This window comes from Haliotis rubra, unplaced genomic scaffold, assembly GCF_003918875.1.
Source record: "Haliotis rubra isolate DU_JTF1 unplaced genomic scaffold, ASM391887v1 Scf231, whole genome shotgun sequence".
NCBI classification, from domain to species: domain Eukaryota; kingdom Metazoa; phylum Mollusca; class Gastropoda; order Lepetellida; family Haliotidae; genus Haliotis; species Haliotis rubra.
The window spans coordinates 549535-573409 of NW_025766348.1; the positions used below are offsets into that span (position 1 = coordinate 549535).

Genomic DNA, 23875 nt, shown 5'->3' on the forward strand with positions numbered 1-23875 from the left:
GAAATTGATGAGTGTCCTTCCATAACCAGGACAGCTAGATAGATGAAAGGTTGAACTGGAAGATCAGAGAAAACATCATCAAGAGACAGTGAGCAATCAACTCGTCACATGGGTGAATTGCTTCACATTAATCGTAATTCCATGTTCCACTGGAGAAGAGATTCCATGCCCTGGCCCTGTTCTATCAGGGCATGATTCATCGTCAAAATGTACAAAATGTCCTTTATCATCAGTGTCATAAGATCAGTAAGGTACAGGCGATCCGGTGACACTGGTGAGTACTCATACAGCTTCTTTTCAAAACCACTTGTAGCTTCCTTTCTTTTACCCCACCACTTGGAACAGAATAAACATCTGAAATGAGTTTCCATCACATATTTATAATATGAATTAGCTTGGCAGCCAGTTGACGTATATTTATTGTATATTAGCAGCGCATGTGATGTGAACATACATTACCAGCACAAACTGCAAGAAAACTATTTGCACATGTATTATTTACACAGGTAATGACCTGGGCCTAGACTTTCAAAGCTCTCTTAGCGCTAAGATAGTCATAATGTATGGCACTTACAACTATCTTAGCGCTAGGATACCTTTGAAAATCTAGGCCCTGGTTTTTAGATTCACACACTTCCAAACATACCAAATCACAAAGACCTGTTTCCTGATCCTTACATGGATTGTAACCGGGAGATCAAAAGAAAATAATGATGCTTGTCACTAGTAAAATGGATATTTCTCCAAAAGTGCACAGTGCAAGTTTTGAGATTCCTTCACCATTGAATGGCCTGTATTCACTGACAATTATTAACAGTCATGTGACTATCTTTACTTAACAATACTTACATTTTGTGATTCAATTTGAAGTATAAATTTTCATTAAAGGATCATACTTCTAGGAACTTCCATTTGTATCAAATACAGATATTACTGAATATTCCCAACTAGACATTTAGTTATATTCAGTATGCTTGGTAGAAGTTTTCTACACTGGCTAGACAGTCATTCTCAATAAAAGGGCGCACATGTGCTCTGTGTTTTCCGGTCTTCCTTTATTGTGGATTCTTTTGCATTTAGCAACATGTCACTACCCCTACTATAGATTTAAACAGCACATGTCAGGAATACATAAAATATATCCAATTGATTGTTCATCTTGAAATGTATGTGACTGTCACTGCAAATGGAACACATACCTTAAACGACAATCAGTATGAAATTTTCATTACTGATAACCCAGTTAACCAACCATAGTATTTAGCTATGCTAGATGTTTCATTTGCCTATCAAAGAAAGTAAACAGGAAGTTAAATAACTTTACTGTCAAGTCTCAACTGTCTATCACCAGTTTTTTAATTTACAAAATTACATGTCGGCTTTCTTTAGATTTTAGTGGAATTGGGGCACTGTTTAAGATATATAGACTAGGACCGATTGTGGATAAAAGTAATTCAAGAGGCAGTTTTTAGTAGGATTAGGTATCCAGGCTATTTTACCCATTTAAAGGGTGCTGATCATGAAAAAATAGGATACCAAGCTGAAAAAAGTGTTTTTGACCCTCAAAATTAAAAAACAAAATGGCCACCAAAATCACCTAAAATAGTGGTAGGTGTGCACAGTATTTTTGCCTGTGACTGTATCTCTATTTTGTAAATTTTGGAAACTTGACCTTTTATGACATTTAAAGAATGCTGATCATTAATTAAATAGGATTCCAAGCTGAAAAATGTTTTGGGGCCTCAAATTTGAAAAACAAAATGGCCACCATAGTCACCGCAAGCAGTGGTTAGGTGTGCACGGTATGTCATCACCTGTGACTGTATATCTATTTTCTAATTTGTTTAAACCCGACTAAAAAATGCCTCAACATCTTTTATTTGAGCCTTTTTTTCAGAATCGGCCCTAGTCAAGTATGATACATCTGTTTTGGGGTAGTCATGAGAAAGAGCAGTGAAAATAAGTCTGACGATTCCTAAAAGTTTGCATGCTTCAACTCTGTCTCTGTTTGAACTAGGCCTGTCGAATGCATATGGTTAAGGATATAATGTACATGATAATCATAATATCAAAGTTAACAAAATATATCCAAAGTTAACTTGCATGATAATTATAAATAATTTCAAAGTGTGTCTGTTATCCTATTTTTCGCGGACCCGTGAAGATCCGGGGTAGAATAGGTCTTCAGCAACCCATGCTTGCCTCGTAAGAGGCGACTAACAGGATCGGGTGGTAAAACTCGCTGACTTGGTTGACATGTGTCATCGGGTTCCCAATTGTGCAGATTGATGATCATGCTGTTCATCACTGGATTGTTTGGTCCCGACTCGGTTATTTACAGACCGCCGCCATATAGCTGGAATATTGCTGAGTGCGGTGTAAAACTAAACTCACTCACTATTTTTCGCGATTCTCATTGTGAATGTTATTATTTGATAACTGCAGAAAATCAGAAAGGGACAAAACTACTTTTGAGAGGTGTTTCCCCGGTGACCTTTGCCTTGGCAAGGGTAAGTTTATAATAGAATCTAATAATAGAACATTGAACAGGGAACCCCTCATCTGGACCCTCAAGATTTGACACATTTCATGCATGAATTTTTACCATTTTCTGATAAATTTCACTGACTAATGCAGATAACAAAAGAGTAATGAGACATCAAATTTGTGTTCCTTGTTGTATTTCCATTATAAAATACGACAACATCTGCAGATAGCTGCCAAGACTGTGTACTGGCAGGGACAATGTAGGAAAACACAGCTTTAGATATGATCTATTGTAAATTTGTATTAAATTTATCACCATTTAAATGTGATTGTAACAGGGAGTTACTGGAAGAATTTGATGAGGATGCAAATCCTCTTCTACTGGAGCTTATTGAGGGAGACACCTAGAGTGGACAGTCTAGCAGTTATGTGGCTGATACAGATAAAGGTAAAGACAAACAAAACAAACTATTTTTCCTTCTAAATGTATATTATGAAAATGGCCAAGAACACATGTAATTTTACAAACAATTTTGAAATGTACAATGTAAAAATGATTTTTTTTAATCCACCAACGCAATACACGATGGGGTGTAAATATGTTTCAAGGTACAAATGAGCATTTGATTTGTTAACAAACACCTTGCCCAAACCTTTCGAGGGCAGCCCTGAATAGGAAATTAAATGACTTTGGTAGGGAAATTGATATTGTTAGGGAGAAGCCATTTATGCCACCAACAACTTGCTAAATGCCAAATTAAAGCTGATGGTAAACACAGGCACCTCTCATCCAACTCAAAACAAACAAATCATTCAAACTGATCACAAGGAGTTGGCAGAGGAATTTTGCTCTTACTTCACTGCGAAGATAGATAACATTCACAGCAACCTCTTGGGCAAAACTGCTAATGCTCCATCTCTGAATGTGTTTCCAGAGTACGGTGGAACTGTCCTACAAACATTCAAACCTTTCTCTGAGCAAGAGATTCTCAAACTTGTGTTTGACTGTAGATCCTGCTCCTACAAAGTTTCTTCTGGAGTTTATGGATGTACTCTGTCCGATGTTCACTGGGATTATCAACTCTAGCCTCCAAACAGGAACAGTTCCATCTCAGTTCAAAACTGCTGTGATAAAACCACTTCTTAAGAAGCCGTTTCTTGATGCCAACACCCTGCGATATTACAGGCCAGTCTCTAATCTGCCATTTGAAGATGAAGATCCGTCTTTTAGAGCATTTAGAACAGGAACATTTGTTATATGAATTCCAATCAGCATACAGACAGAGGCATAGCACTGAGACAGCTCTTGTCCGAGTGGTAAAAGATCTGTGCATGGCAGCGGATTCTAGAAAAGTATCTCTTCTCATGTTGCTGGATTTATCGTCAGCCTTTGACACAATTGACCACCAGAAGTTGTTATCCAGGCTAAAGACTGATTTTGGAGTGCATGACACAGCTCTGGCATGGTTTGCCTCATATCTGTCAGACAGGAACCAGTCAGTTGTTGTGAAGACTGTCCACTCACAAAGAGTTCCTCTATCCTGTGACGTACCCCAGGTGTCTGTCCTGGGGCCCATCTTGCTCACCCTCTACACGAAGCACTTGGGTCAGCTCCTTGTGGAAGAGAAAGTGAACAATCACTTGTACGCTGACGACACCCAGATGTATGACTCGTTTGCAATAGAGCAGGAGGAACAGCACAAAACATGGGCAAAAATGGAACATTCCATCTCTCATGTTAAAGAATGGATGAATCTGAATATGCTTCAGCTCAATGAGGAGAAGACAGAAGCTGCTGTTATTGGGCCTAAGACCAAGCTTTCCAAGTTGTGTCAAGACAAACTACACACTGACCAGACAAGCATCGATATGTCCCCTGAAGAATCTAGGTATCCTAATTGATGCTGCATTATCAATGGAACAGAAAGTGAACATTATATGGAAAAGTTGTTACTTTCAACTGAGAAACTTGGGGAAATCCGTCATCTCATAACTGAGGATTCAGCTGAAACGCTTGCTTGATGCTTGATTCTGACACGCACAGACTATTGCAATAGTCTGCTTGCAAACATACCGACAACACCCCTCAGTAAGCTTCAAAAAGTGCAAAATTAAGCAGTGAGGATAGTCACCAGATCTCCCTCGAGAATGCACATAACACCGGTGCTTAAAGCATTACATTGGCTCCCAGTAGCAGCGTGAGTGGACTTTAAAATCCTCACCCTGGCATATCAGTGCGTTCACAATCTGGCCCCATCATACCTGTGTGACCTTGTATGCATGTAGATTCCACCACATTCTCTCAGGTCCAAGAATCAACAGAGACTCATAGTGTCACCATGGAAGAAAAAGTCCTTTGGTTACAAGTCCTTTAGGGTTGCAGCTGCCACTAAATGGATCTCACTGCCAGACTCTCTCAAAGACGCCCAGTTGTTGGAACAACTTAAGTGTCTCTTAAAGACTCATCTGTTTCATTTGTACTTTTAAAGTGACCATGTAGTGCTACCAAGTTTTTACTTTTCCTTGACTCTTGTATGCGCTATGAGCACGCCCAAGTGGAGTTTAGCGCCATAAAATGGACATTATTATTATATAGTAGTATTATTAAACTGGAGACTTACAAAACACAGAAACAGACAATGCCAAAGTACTTATGTACAAAGTGTGGTACAGCTTAGGCATTCATCTTGTTTGCAGGGCTCTTGAATTCCACCACCAGTTGCATGTGAATTCCTTTGAAGTTTGTACAGATAATGCCGGGCAAAGAAACATACAGGGTGGGTTATGTGATTCCGAAGCTCCCTCAGATAAAATAATGTATGCCATACACACTAAAAAAATTGTTGCAACGATAAACTGATACAAATGCACTTTTCCGCAGGCCAAAGAAAAACATGTCTGTTGATGTTTGGTATACATGTAAACCAACAACCAAACGTATGTTTTCTGATTTTATGACACATCTGTCCCAAAAATCAGGATGTAGCATTTCCTACACACCTAAGGCAATATCCATCCAAATGCTAAGTGATGCAGGGGCTGAGCTAAACCATTTCATGTTCTTGACAGGGCACAGGAATGAGACCTCTGACAGGAGTTACAGCACAGATTGCTCTTCAAATCAGAAATGCTACATAAGCGACACTTTACACCTAAACACTAACACCATCAGCTCAGTTCGGCTTCTACATGCACACCTGTTAATAGCGTCAACCTGGCCAACTCTTTCTTGGGTTCTCATAATAACATCCACATTCCTGAACGGAAAATAACATTAAGCACTTCCCTCTTCGCTTCCCATGGAATCTTGGCAAATTCAACTTTCTAAAACTGTCAGTTTTCTTTCAACATCACTCATGAATAAACTTTGTGTGACGTGCTATCCCAGTCACTGTTCAAATTTGAATATGTTACCTAAGGTGAAAGTTATGCGACGTAATGCAAATAGTTCCAAACGTTCTGTCAAACAAACTGACAAACATTAGACTAACAACTAGTCTCTGAAATGAACATATTTTACAGAAGAAAAAAATAATAGTAAAAAAAAATAATATATAATGAAAAGGAGCCCTGAGACTTTCTTCATATTGTGGAAATCTAGACTTGCGTGGGCTTTCTTGGATATATTTGCTTCAGGGTCTGTACGACAGACTAGACAAACATGTGTAGATGAAGTTGTCCAATTCACTGAATTTATGTTGTATCTGTTTGTTAATTGGACAAAAATAAAATTGATCAATAACTGGATATGATTTGTGTTTGTCATTTGTAAATATCCTGAGTTACACCATTGTAAGTTGGTGGAAGCAGAGATATTCATGCACGTGTGTAAATTTACCAAAATTCAGTTTACTACACGCTACTTAGTAATGATAAGGATTCTTTTACGTTTTCTATACATTTATCAAACGCGATTTCATATAATTTGTGACTGTTATCCTTCAATAAATGCACAAAAAATGTCTCAACCAATTTAGTAGTACTGAGCATTTCTTACGAGAGATGCTACCTCTAGTGTTGATCACAGGAAGTATTTGGAGTGTTTTGATAATAATTACTGATCATTATCATAGGCTTATACAGCTATCAAGGAATAATCATTCATACAAAACTTCATTATTAATTATTACCACTACAAGCGATATATTAGGATTCAGATATCAGGAAAATATAAATATATATAGAATATTATTTCATCAGGATCAGTAACAGCTCAGAGAAAGACACCAGTTTAAAGTAACAGAAATTCATTTCATGGACATACTATTCAAAAAGGTATAAGTTACGACTACACAGTTAAAAGATGTTTGTACATAAATCCTAGCCTGAGGTAATAAGGACACAACTCTTAGACACCTCTTTTTGTAAGACAAAGCTTTGTCCAGGCGGTTTAATAAACTGCTTTGATAAAGTAAACATGTCAGAATAACATTAGAATAACATTATGCAAACACCTTAAATTAGGGTCATTAAGCCATGGCTCAGAGTAAGCGCATCTATTGTAATACCATAATCATCCAAGCATCCAGGAATTAGTGCCAGTTAAATTAGGAAGCATCCAGGAAATGTGTCAACACAATTAGTGCCAGTTGAAATAGGATTAGCAGGATTAAGAACTCTCCTCTGTTTGGTCATTACAATAGTTACTGTAGGACACACACCATTCTGTATTTCATTGGTTATTGTAGAGCACATCTGGTATCAGTGACCCAATCATAATCGCTTTAAAATTCTAGATAAATAGTTTGAAAATCAAATGTTTGTCAGTAGAGTTTAGACTCCCAACACAAGTCAGCTCTAGCCCTCAGCCCAGAGGGTTTTACCGACTCTCTGTGGCCACCCCATGTTATTCTGTTTCTTGTTATAAATAAAATTGTAATTAGCTTCTTGTGACTTCGGACTCTTTGCTGAGCTAATTCCCCACAAGCAGACCAGCACGCCAGTTAGAAAAGGGGTTTCACCGGAACCCTCACCTGGACCAAAGACCCCTATCATAATATACATATCGATCACAGTGTGGACAGATACGTTGCTCACGGGGAATATTTGATATCCGGCCTCTGTCAATTTGTAGACTTGCATGTCCAACTCTTGCAAGAGCAAACTGGCATGCAAAAGTTTGTAGTGAATAGTCTAATAGGTACTTTTCAGCATCAAGAGTTGTTTTGTATGTTGAGTATATATCATATCTTGATCTGCTGGTTAAAACGTCATGCCACTGTTGAGCATTGATATCTTTTAAATGTTGTTTGAAGTCATGAACAAAACATTCCGTGAAACCAACACCTTGTGAAGCCCAAGCATATCCCATTCCAACAGATTGTAATAGGTTTCTAACATCGGAACAATATGTATGTCTACCTACATTGTCCAGATTATACAACATGACATGCCTTGCGTGGTAGTCGATGGGATGGGAGATGAAGGAGTCTGATTCAGTACTTGATGCATCTGACGGCACTATCCACATACAGAGGATGACGTCCACACTCTCCAAGGGCCATAGCATTTGGTGTGTTTGTACAGGTTCCAATGTAGCATTTACATGCTAGATATTGAACTCTCTCAATTGCGTCGACTTGTGTGTGTCCCCATATTTCACTTCTGTATAACAGAATAGGCTTTATCTTAGTGTTGAATATTTTGAAATAGGTCTTGAATGGTAACTTTCCATATGTCCACATTATTCGTAAGAAGTTCACTAAGGAACATTTGCCGTTAGTTGCAAGGTGAAGGATGGATTGATGCAGAGACAGGGTTGGTGTTGGCTCAATCTCTTTGCCATTGTAAAACCAGATTTTTAAACTTATCCTGTCTCACGATTTGCACTTCTCTCTCTTGCTTCGATGCTGAGTGGAACGAACGAGAACTTTCCCTGTAGGCTTCTCTTGACCATACGCCCGTGTTCCCCAGGCTGCTCTCCTTATGGGACAGGTCCCTGGTCCCATGCTGAGCATGCAGCACGCTCCCCTATCTACCCCGGTAACTCAGAGTGATCATTCTTCTTCTTATCGCATTGTGAGAGTTCACAGTTTTCCTTACAAGTTAACGTGAGAAATATATCATGGATAGTTGACCCTAAGTAGCGTAATTTTGCGCACAACTTAAACAACAATATTTCTTCCTCAGATCCCCACTCGTCATGTGTGGATTGTATTGGCCTGTGTTCCTGTGAATGATAAGGGAATGTGCTCCCTTATCTAAGACGCTTTTAGAGCATATAGACGTGCTTGCTCCCATTGGCTGGCAGACAGAGCTCGTTATACTTCAACAGAGCATGGTCGATCACCTGACAAAACACCTGCATTCAACGAACCGTATTTACTGCTCTTCGTTCGAAGATTACACTGTCGGAAGACGATGAGCCAAAAAAATCATCACCTTCCGGATGGATTTACCAGGCTGAACCATTTCGCCATGGCATATTGGATCACAACACCGACTCAATTCGCCATATATGTCTGTTTTTTTATCGCTGAAACAGCTCACATCATAGATATCGATTCTGCGCACCGAAACGGTTCACCTCGCCATAACGGCTCTCTTCACCGAAACAATTCACCTCGTTGAACCATTTCATCTCGGCCAGAACATTTCACCTCACAGAACTGGTTCATCTGATCTAGATCTCTCCATCAGCTGAGATAATTGAAACGTTCGGATTATCAAACTGATCCAAACCACAGTACTGATCCAGATCACATCAACCATTCTCACCATTCTGAACCAGATCACTAAGCTGAACTGATGTACCAGCCTAAATCACTTCACCATGCCGTATAGTACCGTTTCACCCGGCCGAACCACTTCATATCGCCAAACCGGTTCACCTGGCCGTTCAAGATCACTGAACCGTCAGCATTCATCAAACTGGCAGCATTCATCAATAATCCGTTGTTCGAACCTTGCCTACCACTTCCCTTGCCTCACCACTGTTGTCTCGTGCTATTTCCAACATGGCGCATCAGTTTACTGGTTTGTCAGAGCCTACCCTATTTGTGTCTAGGATGCCTCCCAAGACACTTAACCCACATCGAACCTCGTCTTTGTTTTGCATGGTTCGGGCTATGCTAGTCGCTTTTAATATGCAGGAATTGTTTTGGTTGATTCGACACACATGGTCGCTCGGTTTGCCGACCACCTACAGCTACCTAGAGCAAGATGCCAGATGTTCTAGTTATTACTTTCAATGTGAAGGATCGGGACTTGTCAACACTGGGTTTTTACATCCTCATGAGGATCATGAACTTGCATCTAGAATTTGCCAGATTGGTTGAACTATACTTGTTTTCAACATGATCCTAGTTTTCAGGGCATTTGTGAAGCTCTGAATGCCTCACCATGGAGTGGCAAGCTATAAGCATGACAGTCTGTTTTGTTTATTCGGATAACCTGGATATCTGGATTACCAATACCAGTGCCTTGAGCATGTGCTAGTTGCGTGGATATGTGCGCTATATAAATATCCTATAATAATTACCTTACGGCTTGTGAGGCACTTAAAGTTTTTAGTCACATAACTTATCCCGCCTGGTACCCTTTTTTTTGCTTGTTGAACAGAGGTACAGTAGTAGCTATGTGATTCACCATGCTGATTCACATTTGATGTCAGTAGCGCAAACATCTAGACATGTTACGCTCGGCACTTGATGTTCTGATGATCCCAGATCTCAAGACTCCTCCGTGATCAGGGCTCATCTCATTCCAGATTTAATCTACCATCCCATCTTCACCTTTGATGAATGATTCGGTTTAATAAATCTACCCTTCGGCGTAGATATCAGCTCTACAACCACCCGTTTGGGCATTACTAGATAGGCTTGATATCCAAGAATATTTTGCGACGCTTCACTGAGTCAAGTTACAACAGACTACTTGTAACAGTGTTTTGGTGTATCACTGGGTTCAATCTGTGCCTGGTTCGTCATCTTCAGCACCCTTCCTTTTACATCATCAGCAAGTTTCTGGACAGATGGGGCAAGTTTCTGTGCATGGTAGCAGTGATGTCTCATCAAGTAGCCAGCATCGCTTAGCTTGGATTTTATGGGTTGTGACTCGCCCAGTTTACCGAAGACCGTGTTGTCCGAATTTTTGTCACTGTTGCATCGTGGGTAGCGTTTGCAAATGGCGGACTACTGTTTGTTTACCAGAAATCTTGATGATTAGAGTGACTATGAAGTGCCCTGGCAGACTTGTCTTGGTCCCATGAATCGGACATCAAGTCCAGCCTTTAATTACTAGTAACAATGAATGGTACCATTCCTGGTAAGAGTGATTGTGTCGGGATTTCGTCAGCCAGCCGAGAGAGACTGCTTATCGAGCATGACAGAAACACCCAAGAACAGTTTGACTTTGGCTCGGGTTACTCGGTTTTCTACCTTAGCTCAAGCACTGAGTTCAGAGGTAACTGCAGTTATGTCCGGACGGTCACCAGGCAGTTATCTACTATCTTTATTACTCCCTGGCGAACCATCTTTTTGTTCGGCCAACCCAAAATTCCTGAGATCGCTGATCGTACGATTTTCATGAATTCATTTACAATTGGAACGTTCCTGTAGATTGACTCAATGACTGACAATCTCCATGCACCAAACCTACCACATTCAGCACTCCATTAGTACTGTCATGGTAGCTCGCCTAATTGAATATTCCTATCTCAGGAGATACCCCTTTGTCAGAGGCAAGAGTTGCTAGACCTCTCATTTCCTTCGACCTGCCTACCTTCACATCCCGATACATCCAGACCATCGGAAGTATCTTCAATTTGCTTTCAAGGGGCGTCATTACCAATGCAGGGTCCTGCAGTTTGGCATATCTACCGCCCTGTGGCTTTTTACTCGGGTAACCAAACCGATAACATTACAAGCTACCTGCATTGTTGAGGTGTGACATTTGAGAGCTATATTTACGACTGTGTTCAAGCCCAGCAGGATCCCGTCGTCCTTCATCTCCACAGGCAGTTCACCATCAAGTGGCAACTGAATTCAGAGGTAACACTGACCCGGTGATTACATTTTGCCGGGGCAATATGCAACACAACAGGTCATGATGTTTGTGCCCTAGGACAGGTGGTCCAAGATTCAGCACACTAGTGCTGGCCCAGTCCAGAACTCTTTGCCAGTGGCAGGAGTTGCTAGGGTGGTTGACGTCGGCACAAGTGCTGACTTACATGGGCCAGCTGCAACTTTGCCCTTTTCAGATGTTTTCTGTGCCCGTACATCTGGGACGACAACCCCAGGGAGTTGATTCGTCTTCTCGCACAGCTACATCCAATCCTTTGTTGGTGGCTCAAGACATGTTCGTCGACACATTTCTCGAGCCCTGGGGCGCTCACTTTCTCCATCATCAAGTGGCCGAGCAGTGGTCATCAGGAGAAAAGGCCCTTCATATCAACGAACTGAGATTCAGCACTGTTATTCTCACCATCCTCCCATCTACTGATTCAATCAGACAATTCCATGGTAGTATGGTACATAAACCATCAGGGATCAGCAACTCTGCTGTAGTGGACGATTCAATTTTATCATCTAATTGATTCACTCAGTATAGTGGCCAGAGCCAGACACATTCCCTTGGCAAGGAATGTCATTGCTGATGCCCTGTCATGTCCAAAACACCCGCCACCCACGGAGTGGAAACTAGTACCTCTGCTATTCCAATCGATGATCTACCCGTTATCGCGACCAGATGTAGACCTGTTTGCCACTCGGTACAACCATCAGCTTCAGCAATGTGTCCCCAATCCCGGACCCTCAGGCATGGGACCAGGACGCATTAGCCATATCTTGGGAAGGCCTGAACGCATGCATGTTTCCTCCTTCCCCCGGCTCTTACTACCCAAGGTATTTTACTTACTTGCGGCCAGCAAGATTCATATACTTTTGGTGGCGCCATTTTGGCCAGTGAAAAGCTGGTTCGTCGGCCTAAAAAGCTATCAGAACCGAATCCAGTACCATTACCCGCCCGGAACGTCCTACTTCGTCATCCATATTCAGACGTGTACCACGGGTCATCACTAACCCTCCATCTGCACTGGAGCACTTACAGAAATCACTGACTCATTTAGAGTCGCTATAGCTATAACATCTGTGCTTAGGACATCAACTTGATTGTTGTATGACGATAATGGAAGGAATTTGAACATTTCTGTGAATTAGGAGAATCTCCTCAGGTTGTTGAAGAATTTCTACAGCATTTACGGGCTACAATAAAACTGAAGGTACTACATTGTCAACCTATTTGGCTGCCATTAATTCGGTTCTAGCCACTACTACTGGAACCAAGGTGTCTACTACTCCCAAGCTCCAGTATCTGCTTCGTTCGTTCAGACTTGCTGACGAGTCTAGGAAGGTCTGACCTCCTGTATGGGATTTGTCAGTTGTCCCCTGTCACTTGGTATGAGTCGCTTCATGATAACGTTTAAACTTTCTTTCTAGTAGCATTTTAGCTACTGCAGCTCGTATTTCGGAGTTACATGCACTAGATGTGAATCATGTTCATTTTGAACGGAAACAACATTGCAGAGTTTTTCTGGGACTGCGTTGGGACTTTGTCGCAAAGAACCAGTTACCAGGACAACCGGATCAAATCGGTTTACTATCCCACCGTTGTCAACCATTCTTGGGCACCATTCTGTAATTTGTTGATGTCCAGCCATCCCACTTTGTTGGCGTTTGATAGTCCGCCATTTTCCGATCTGTCTCACACCGGGTGGTTGAAAGAAACATCCTATTCTGGCTCTCCAAGTTGCTAAATCAGTCATTTTCACACGTAACGAGAGTCTCACGATACAGTTACATGACACAGTTACACTCCGGGAAGGGTAACATCAAGTTAAAATGTCATTTTTTGTGAGTTTACCTTTATGCTCTTCAAATTGACTCCTTCACCCAACGCATGCGCAACTGGTTCGAATGATTCATTTTGAAATAATTGCATAGATTATCTTTTAATTATCGACTCCAAAAATGTTCTTGTCTCTCATCGCCATGAATAGCTGCAAAATTGCTGATGCAGCATTAAACAATACTCACTCACTCACTCGTCTCTCAATATTTATGTTTAGTGAACATCACACGAAACAAATGATAGAGTTTGAAATTAACATGGCTTTGTGCCAAAAATATAAGTGACCCTTGAAGATCTCGACTGGACCTCTTCTTTGATATTCATGACAGTAATTTGAGTTTTTTATCACCAGAATATTCTCCTATGTGGTAAGGAAGAAGAAAATATATCTTTAATACCTCTGTTTAATACTAATCAATGAAATGGAGTACTGCTTTCACCGTAACGTAGATTACTTAGCTACATTTTTGGGAAACTCGTCGCAAAATAGTATGTACAGAACAAAAATTACTTGACGACTCGTTGGATTTTATGTACCTAATACTCCACTTGGAAACAATAGTTAATGAATATATATTAACTTGAGTTCTCGACTTTTGATATGGTCACAGTGCCCATTTATTGAGAATGAGTGTAGAGTGGTATTACCCAGCAAGGATTGACAATATGTAGAGATCAACTCCTTATTTAAGAATTGAATGTCAGTTTGTGTGTTTGCACTGAAAAATGAACGATGTCAAAGCGTTGTTCAAACTTGTGTGAACGAGCAAGTTTTACTTTTTACCCACATCTACATGATCATTCTTTACAGTGATGTGTTTTAATACCTGTAAAATGTTGTAATGCCATTCTGTTCAAGACCGTATTGCAGCGATGTTTGCATACTAGGCGATTTTTACACATGTATCCCAACTCTTGAAGAAATAGTTCTCAAAGTATTCCTTAAAATATAACAACAAATTCGTCATTAGATTTGAAACTGCTTTAATAAGTATAACATCAATCAAATTATCAAACACAAACAAATATCAATAACAATAACAATATCATCTTAACAAACTGTCATTGTACCCTTACACTATGACGGATTTGTTTGACCGTGTAATAATACACTTCGAGGTTGTGCGGCATGGCGAATAGGAAGCAGATCTCGTTGTATTCTATTTATTTGTGATTGTTTATTGAGAAACTTATTGAGCAGTTGTTATAAACAGACCATGGGGCAGAAAAATGCCAGATGAACCCACAAACTGCGAGAGATTAAACTCTTGTGAAAAGGAAGAGTGTTCGGCAATTGGAAATCTGTTTGGTAGTGATTATTGGGGTTCCTTGAAACTGATGCGGAAATTTGAAAATTAGGTCGCACTGGCGGGCACTTGTTGTTGGATGCGTTGTCATTCAGATTTTGCAATTTATTAACTTTGTTATATATACAAAAACAAGCAAGTGATATGTAGAAATTAAAAGTGAATACAAATAATTTTTATTTTGTTTATGTCAAGCTGGACAGAGAGTATCCTGGGAAAATCCGGCAAGTAGTTCCATCAAAAGTTCACATGACCTAGATCAGCTCGAAAACGTTCACACACGTATGAACGATGTTTATACACGCTTTGAAGGGTTCAAGAGAAATGAACCTTGAAATTTAGATCACATGACCACTCTCTCAACCAACCAACGTTCGGGAATCTGTGTAAACTTCACTTAAAGACAGGTTTCACTTGTGTTTAGCATTTTTCTGGCTGTGCAGTGAGAAGTAGAGAATTGAAGAATGAGAAGCTGTCTATCATTACAAAGGATATACGATAAAGAGGTACAGCCAAACAGACATATGCTTTTGTTCTTGATTAATGCATACAATACTTAAAACGTGAAGCTATCAGTGAATATCATTATTATGCACAGTACAAACTACAGTGTATTCCTTCAGAGACTTCAGGTAAACAAACAGGCGACAACAAACTTGGTAAAACAATGTGCATTCTCACATAAATTCTCAGTAACATGATGATTTACCATTGAAATTGTACTGTTCTGCTAGACAGTGTTATATATGGAGATCAGTGTTTCCGCTGACTTAATGATTTATCGGACACTGTGTCTCGTGACCTAAAATTTTACCGGTCATGAATGAAATTTGCCGGTCATATCCTATTACCATACTGTAAGTACATATTTTAAAGTTATTTTAGCCTGGGTATTTCCAAAGCATAACAATATTTGTGACTATGAAAGCTCAGCCAAGACTATCATTTCGCTTACCCATGATGTTTTCGTTTTAATACATGATTATTTACCGGACACGGTGTCCTGCTGGCTTTCAATTTACCGGTCCCCAACAAATTTTACCGGAGATTTTCAGGTATATACCGGAGAACGGAAACACTGGAGATATAAATATTACCTCTGTGTGTTCTGGGAAACAAGCATCCAGCTGTGTATGACATTTTCCAGAAATCTACCTGTGATGCGGCTAAATAATACCCAATAATATAACTTCCAAGAATTTTGGTGCAATGATCAAATGAAACCTTTATTTTATCAAAATTATCTTTTCCAATATTTTGTTATTTTAGTTCATGCTTACTACATGCTTACTATTAGTGCTTACATTAACAGTCATTGTCATCAAGATAATTGCTTGGCTGGTGTAGCTTATTTAAAAGGGTGTCCTCCCATTACGCAGACAGCCAGTTCGCAGACACCTTAAAACAACAACATTTACGGTTCAGTGAACAGATTATCTACTACCAGTTACCTACACGTTATAATGGAATAGTCCAAATATAAACACAGAAACAAACTGAAGCTATATTATTTATTTTGAAAGATGGATGAAAAGACAGTAATTTGAATTTTTATTGCTGCAATATAAAAACAGTTTATTTATTAACAGGTTATTTATTTTCATAAACATTTCGGTTTAACCTTCTAGTCTAACGGGGAGTCGGCATCATCATTTTGAAAACATTAGCTTAGCTATTAGAAATTGCGACACTGTTGTATCGTATAAATCAAATATAGATAAATGTGAACCGAAATATTATTCATTTGGAATAAAGAAGTTATATGTTTTGCACACAATATTAAGATATATGACGAGTGCACTTAGTTACGATTTATTTAGAATAAATATTCAAAATATGTCAATGTGGCCATGGATGTGAGAATGTTTTTCATTACCTCCTTGAATGTCCATTGTATACTACTCAAAGACATAAAGTGTTACAATCTTTAGAAAGTATTGTTTAAATTAGAACACTGATTGGTATTAATCGTATCTTACATGGCAATGCAGGTGTCTCATTTACTGCAAATAAGAATGTTTTCAAATATGTACATATCTATATTTCTCCAACAAAACGTTTTCTCAGTTAACTTCTGTTGTACATATGCTATTATTGGGAGGGGACTCTATCAATAAACACAATCAAACCTCTCAGTGACAAACCTGTTTTTATATTCGATAGTAATTGATAGTAAAATCAATTTTGAGAAGAGAAATCATTTAATCACAACAAAGTTCTATTTACCCACAATCAAACTTGTCAGTAACGAACCTGTTTCAGGCTCACCCTGCTCTACTCACTAGACAGTGGACTGTTCCATTATACCCGTAGGTGTTACCCTAATTAACCTTCTAGTTCAGTGTCTGTCGATTGGGTGTCTGTCAAATGGGAGATAACCTTTAAAAGTGTCACCATCATGTGTGATGTATGTTCTCCAGATCATATCCTCCAGGGAGTGATATGAACAGCAAGTGGATGAGGTTGCCCATATCCTAATATATGGTATGATGAGCCCCACTACTTACTGCAAATGTACCAAATTTCATTACATTTGGAACAAGGCTGAAAAAATGCCATTGATACATTTTCAAAATGGCCGCTGGGATACTACTAATCTCTGGAACAACTTCAGGTGTAATCATTGGTGGAACAAGCAATTTAGGTTTCAGATGGTGTAGTGGTTCCTAAGGAAAACATGCCGACAGACACCATTAGTTAGTAACGACAGGTGTAGTTGACACAGACAGTGGGTTAATAGTGCATGACATGTGCTCATTTAAAAGTGGACAGTTTGACAAACCTGTGAACATTTAGTTGAAGTGATATTACTATAAGAATGTTGGGAAAATGTACCTTCATCTGCCAGGACAGCTAATGCTGCTGTGATGTCTGCATGTGCAGATGACTTTGTCCTCACATCAAGAAGACACGTGCACAATGCCTCTAAACATTCACTCTCTCGAGAACTGCCTGAAAAGACACAAACTCCAAGATGAGTACCATTCAAAATGCATACTAGGTAAAATAGCTGGGCAGATAACAATATCAAATTGGCATAATTGAATTTATGACTCAATTAACATTAACCTCAACAGCTTCAGTGCTTTTAATGGCACTCACACAGACAAAGGCGCTGTAGCTCAAACCATAATTTATATATTGAGGAAACAGGATGCTCATTTGTTTCAGTATGTACCATATTTATCTTCAAAAATAATAGGAACACCCCATTCTTAATGAAAGTCAGCAATTACGAAGGTTGATTGATAAGTTTCAGACTCACACAAAAGCATGGAATAATACTGAAATTATGTTGTGGATATTAGATGATGCTGAAATTATGTTGTTGATATTAGATGATGAGATAGAGGTATATATAAAATACCTGAGCTATTGATGCAGATTTTAGATTTTTTTGTGAATAGTCAGTAAAGTAAGCTGGCTTCTGTGACCTTTGGAAAATGGAAAACATGAGGAAAGTGAGGTGATAAAGTACTTGAAGGAAAATGGTTCAACACTAAAACCCATTTATGAAGATATGAGTACAATACTGCAGAAGGATGCCCCTTCCTACCATTGGAAAGAGGTCGGCAGCAGAGTTTTAGTCATAAAGATGTCCCTTGTCGAGCTATTGGCAAATTATGTACTGGTAGTTCAGTAGGCATTTTTTAAGGAGATTACATTTGCAGAAAAGTCTGAAAATTTCTCAATCAGACACTCTTGAAACTGACAGTGATACCCATGTAGAGTCAGGAGATTTGGTCCCTCAATAGTACCTTGCATGCCTTGCACATGTGCAAACCTTACTTCTTTCCAATATCAGCTATGTAGTTGCAGATAATTTGAGAGTTGGAGGTATGTTTTTCCGATGTAAGATAATAATTCTTGGAACAATTACCAAAGATAACTAATGTTTGACAAATCTTGCAAATACAGCTATTTTAAGTGTGCCAAGGTTGTTGGACAGAATCTGAGATTTCAGGGTGATTTTGTTGATGGTGATGTACTGCTGGACAGTACAGCGATGGGAGTAAACCAGGTGAAGTCCTTCACCAAGTCTGCCCCGAGTCGGTCATTTGTGGAGAAGCTTTCTGGGAAACCATTGCATCATGTGTACATGCAGTGTGTGGAACAGAATAGTAATCCAACCAACTCCTTCACCTGGATGAAGTCAGCTGGTCTTAAATGTGACACTGAGGGCTTTCTTTTTGCTGCCCAAGACCAGTCACTTCCCACTCACAATCGCCGAAATGTGACTCTAAAAGAAAATATTTGCACGAAATGTCGATTGTGCAATGAATTTACAGAGATTGTCCAACACCTTGTCAGTGGATGCCCTTCCTTGGCACAAACAGCATACCTTAAATGACATGATGGCATGGCTCGTTGCTTTTACTATCGTCTCCACCATGCCTGTGACTTTGACTCCATCCATGGTACGACCCTGAACATGTCCAGGGCGTCATGGAAAATGATGCTTTTAAACTTCTTTGGAATAGGCCCATATACAGCCACAGACGAATTCCTGCCAACAAACCTGATCTTGTTCTTTTTTATAAGGCCAATGAATTTATATATATCATTGAATTTTCAGTCCCTTTTCACAGCAACATGATTGGCAAGATTCAGGAAAAGCATGCTTAATATTTGGACCTCATATTTGAAATGTCTCGCTTGCATCCAAAGTACACTGTCGTCAGGCTCCCCATTGTTCTTGGTGCCCTTGGTTTGGTACCTCCTGATCTCTTGGCACAGCCCTTCTGACTCTCTGGGTAATGCAGAAGGCTGCAATGTTGGGGAGCCTTCACGTTGCCCAGAAAGTTCTTGGAGGGTTATACTAGGCAGCGTTTCCTGGGAGAGGTCGCTGTCTGGGCTGTGTGTTGAGGGTGCAAGGGCCCTGAGCTGATGATGAGCCTTACCAGCCTGACTGTGCTAGGATCACCCAAACCCTCTCTGCTGCATTTTCATCTTAATCTCTATATGATAACAAGCATGGTTACTAAGGTGACATAATCCCCCGCCGCAAATTATCAAATCAAACTTAAAAATTTCATTAAGTAAATTAATGAAAGTAAAGGTTGTAGTTTAAGGTGATTTAAATGTCAACAAAAACAAGACCAGTCAACCTCTCTTGATATCTTGTTCTGTAGTTGTTCAAACACACAAATATTTTCAAGACTTACTTTGACATGAATGTCATGGTGTATGAAATATGCCAAAATAGTAATAAGGACAAGTCTTGAAAGAAAATACAGTGAACCGTTCTTGAGATATCTTGCTGACAAGTGTAACATGCAATTTATCATGCTGAAAACTCCAAAGTGTCGCTGTGACCTTGAAAATTAAGTGAAGGTCACCAAAATTGACTGGGTCCTGCGCCTTTCCTAGATGAAGCTTGGTGTCAAATATGAGGAAAATCCATTGAATGGTTCTTAAGGTATCTCGCTGATGAGCTTAACATGCAGGTTAACATGCTGAAATCTTCAAAGTGTCACTGTGACCTTGAAAATTGGTACTTGAGATATCTCGCTGACAAGGGTAAACGTTAAAATCCCCTTGTGACCTTGAAATGAAGGTCAAGGTCACTAAACCTGACTGGGACCTTTCTTACACTGTGATGAACCTTGATACCAGATATGCAAAGAATCTAGTCAACGGTTCTTAAGATATTCTAATTCGTATGTACGGACGTACAGAGCCTAATACTATATTCCCCACTTCGTGCTAAACGCACGGCAGGGGATAATAATAATAGGCTAGTATAGTGCATAGTTTCCATCACAGATGCTCAACGGCCCTGCATACATCATTAAAAACCCAGTAAAACTAAAAAGATTTTCTATTGAAAAGCCATCTAGAATAAGTAGGTTTTCAGCAAGTTTTTGAAAGATGCCTCAAATCTAAAGCAGTAACACACAGATTGTGAGGATGCCTGTCTATAAAGCAGTAATGGACAACCAATGAGGATGTTTCATATATGAGGCAATAATGGACAGATTGTGAGGATGCCTGTCTATAAAGCAGTAATGGACTACCCGTGAGGATGTTTCATATATGAGGCAATAATGGACAGATTGTGAGGATGCCTGTCTATAAAGCAGTAATGGACAACCCGTGAGGATGTTTCATATATGAGGCAATAATGGACAGATTGTGAGGATGCCTGTCTATAAAGCAGTAATGGACTACCCGTGAGGATGTTTCATATATGAGGCAATAATGGACAGATTGTGAGGATGCCTGTCTATAAAGCAGTAATGGACAACCCGTGAGGATGTTTCATATATATGAGGCAATAATGGACAGATTGTGAGGATGCCTGTCTATAAAGCAGTAATGGACTACCCGTGAGGATGTTTCATATATGAGGCAATAATGGACAGATTGTGAGGATGCCTGTCTATAAAGCAGTAATGGACAACCCGTGAGGATGTTTCATATATGAGGCAATAATGGACAGATTGTGAGGATGCCTGTCTATAAAGCAGTAATGGACTACCCGTGAGGATGTTTCATATATGAGGCAATAATGGACAGATGAGGATGGTCTATAAAGCAGTAATGGACAACGTGAGGATGTTTCATATATGAGGCAATAATGGACAGATTGTGAGGATGCCTGTCTATAAAGCAGTAATGGACAACCCGTGAGGATGTTTCATATATGAGGCAATAATGGACAGATTGTGAGGATGCCTGTCTATAAAGCAGTAATGGACAACCCGTGAGGATGTTTCATATATGAGGCAATAATGGACAGATTGTGAGGATGGATGATGCCTGTCTATAAAGCAGTAATGGACAACCCGTGAGGATGTTTCATATATGAGGCAATAATGGACAGATTGTGAGGATGCCTGTCTATAAAGCAGTAATGGACAACCCGTGAGGATGTTTCATATATGAGGCAATAATGGACAGATTGTGAGGATGCCTGTCTATAAAGCAGTAATGGACAACCCGTGAGGATGTTTCATATATGAGGCAATAATGGACAGATTGTGAGGATGCCTGTACGTAAGGCAGTGACAGGCAATTCATGAGGATGCCTGTATATAGAAAACTGGTTGCACCTCCTGCTCAATATAGCATAACATAATGCTTGAGTTTGGGTATGGATAATTTAGAACACCATTACAACGATAATATTTTAGGTTTGATAAGATCATTTTATCTTAATTCATAACATTTCATGACATGAACAGTAACACTCCTTCAGTCACCAGTCACTGCTCCAAGCCAGTTATCTTCATTCTGTTTTCCAGCTGAAGTCTGTGTTCTTTGAATAACAAAATATTAACAAGCACAATCATGCAAGTTGTATAAATATAACTGCATCTTGCAGTTTCACATTCCATCAGTTTAAGTTCTTAATGTTTAAATCAAGCCCTATGGGTGATTGTAAGAATGAGTGTGTGAGTGATAGCATGAGTGAGTTGTTATTAGAAAGGTTTGTAATTACTCTGGTACATGATACTGCTGGCCATAGTCAGCATTAGTTTGAGATCTGTTTGTCAGTACATGAGATCAATAGCCAAGTGGACAGAATTTGGATGGACTTGTTAGAGAGTTGTTTTGTAAGCATAGCAGGTTGTCTGCCAAGGAGCATTGAGCCTGGGATGTGGTTTGCCTTGACCTTTTGGTGTGAATTCAGTATTTATGTCTAGTCAGGAATCATGTGCCAACTGGCTGTGTTTTGGTACAAATGCAACCTGTCAGCATGGAATATATGGTACATGCAATCTGTCACAGTTTACTGAGCATCATAATCTCACTCAACTTTCAGTCATTCTGACATTTTTGTTTACCCGGTATACTGTTTGGCCTTTACTTCGTGAAGGTCTCCACCTATATGATTAAGATACTGTGCATATCATAACACTTAATTTGAACTCACAAAAGTGATAATAAATTCATACATGAAATGTCAACATCAGGCTTTCTTACAATGTACAGTTTTTCTCTCATAACAACACAAGATAATTTCATTGGAACATTTTGTTGTTGATTTGCGGTAACTTGGTGTGACTGAAAGACCTTTACCTGTATGTGATCACCCACAGCAATGTTCCTGATGGTTCCAGCTGCATGTCTTTGAGCCTCCCAGTTGTGACCACAACGCAGTACTGAACACATATCAGGCAAGAAGTCTTCACTCACAATTGAAAGCTGAAAGATTAATTGTACTGCATGAACTGAAACTTATTGAATAATATGATTCTAATATATAAGTTGACATATAACTTGATTATCAGGCTTCTGACTATGATGTATAAGTAAAGCTCTCACTTTATTCACAGAACAGTTTAATGTAGGCTGAAAATCATAATACAAAACTATCTATGACCTTGTTTAAACCAGAAATCCTTATGGATTGGAGCAGCAGCATGCTATAAACCACAACATGAGGGCCAAGCCATGAAGTCTTCAGCTTTTCAATATGTGTTTATTTCACTGATCATATTATTTTATAACATGTAAATTCAAAAAGATTTGCTGCAATATCTACATCCAGAAAACAACCACAAGCACATGTTCAGTTTTAATGGTGACTGCCATGTTCATATCAACTTGCAAAGTGTGAACTAAGACAAGGGGGATGGTGGTGGCAAACGTGTCCAAACATGTCCAAAGAGCTGACAACATTCAGCTGCAGGCAAATATACACATGAGGATTAACCAAACACCACTCACTTTTTTTATTTTAGTACAAGAACACAACATGTTGTTGTATATGCTTTGAAAACCAAATTCAGAGTATCAAAATGACAACTGTAACATACTTTATACTGATTAAAACAAATGCACAACTGAAATTTGATAATAATTTACTTGCAACCAGAGAGGAACACACAGAAACGTGAATATGCCAGAAAGTATGACTACACCATCGATCTGACTGTCACAGAGTTCTCAAATAATGATTGCTGTGATTGTATGAACCACCACTGGCAACCAGATCAGTACCTGGTGTAACCTCCACACAAAAATAACATCTGCCAATCTCCTCCTCATACTGGAAATCAAACATCTAATCCTGTGCCATTCCTCAAGGAGCGCATGCATCAGTTCCTGCAGATTTTGAACAGAAGAATCTCTAGCTTGAACATGGCATCCAAGATGGTCCCAAAAACATTCAATTGGGTTCATACTAGGGCTCCTTGTGGGCAATAGTAATGTTTTGATGGTGTTGTTTTTGCAAATGGCCAATGCCATCCCGAGTATCATTAGGTCTAGTGTTGACAGGCAAG

At 39.5% G+C, this 23875-nt stretch overlaps 1 protein-coding gene across 1 annotated transcript in view; it reads right to left on the reverse strand.

The window, feature by feature from the left end:
* The window catches only part of LOC124278110 (vacuolar protein 8-like), a 214022-nt gene that overhangs the window by 41135 nt on the left and 149012 nt on the right, over positions 1–23875 (reverse strand). Inside the window, exons 10-11 of the mRNA XM_046713857.1 lie at positions 22668–22793; positions 17478–17594 (exon numbers count right to left, since the gene is read on the reverse strand). Coding sequence (XP_046569813.1) covers positions 17568–17594; positions 22668–22793 — 153 coding nt within the window. The 3' untranslated portion in view covers positions 17478–17567. The remainder of the gene's footprint in view (positions 1–17477; positions 17595–22667; positions 22794–23875) is intronic.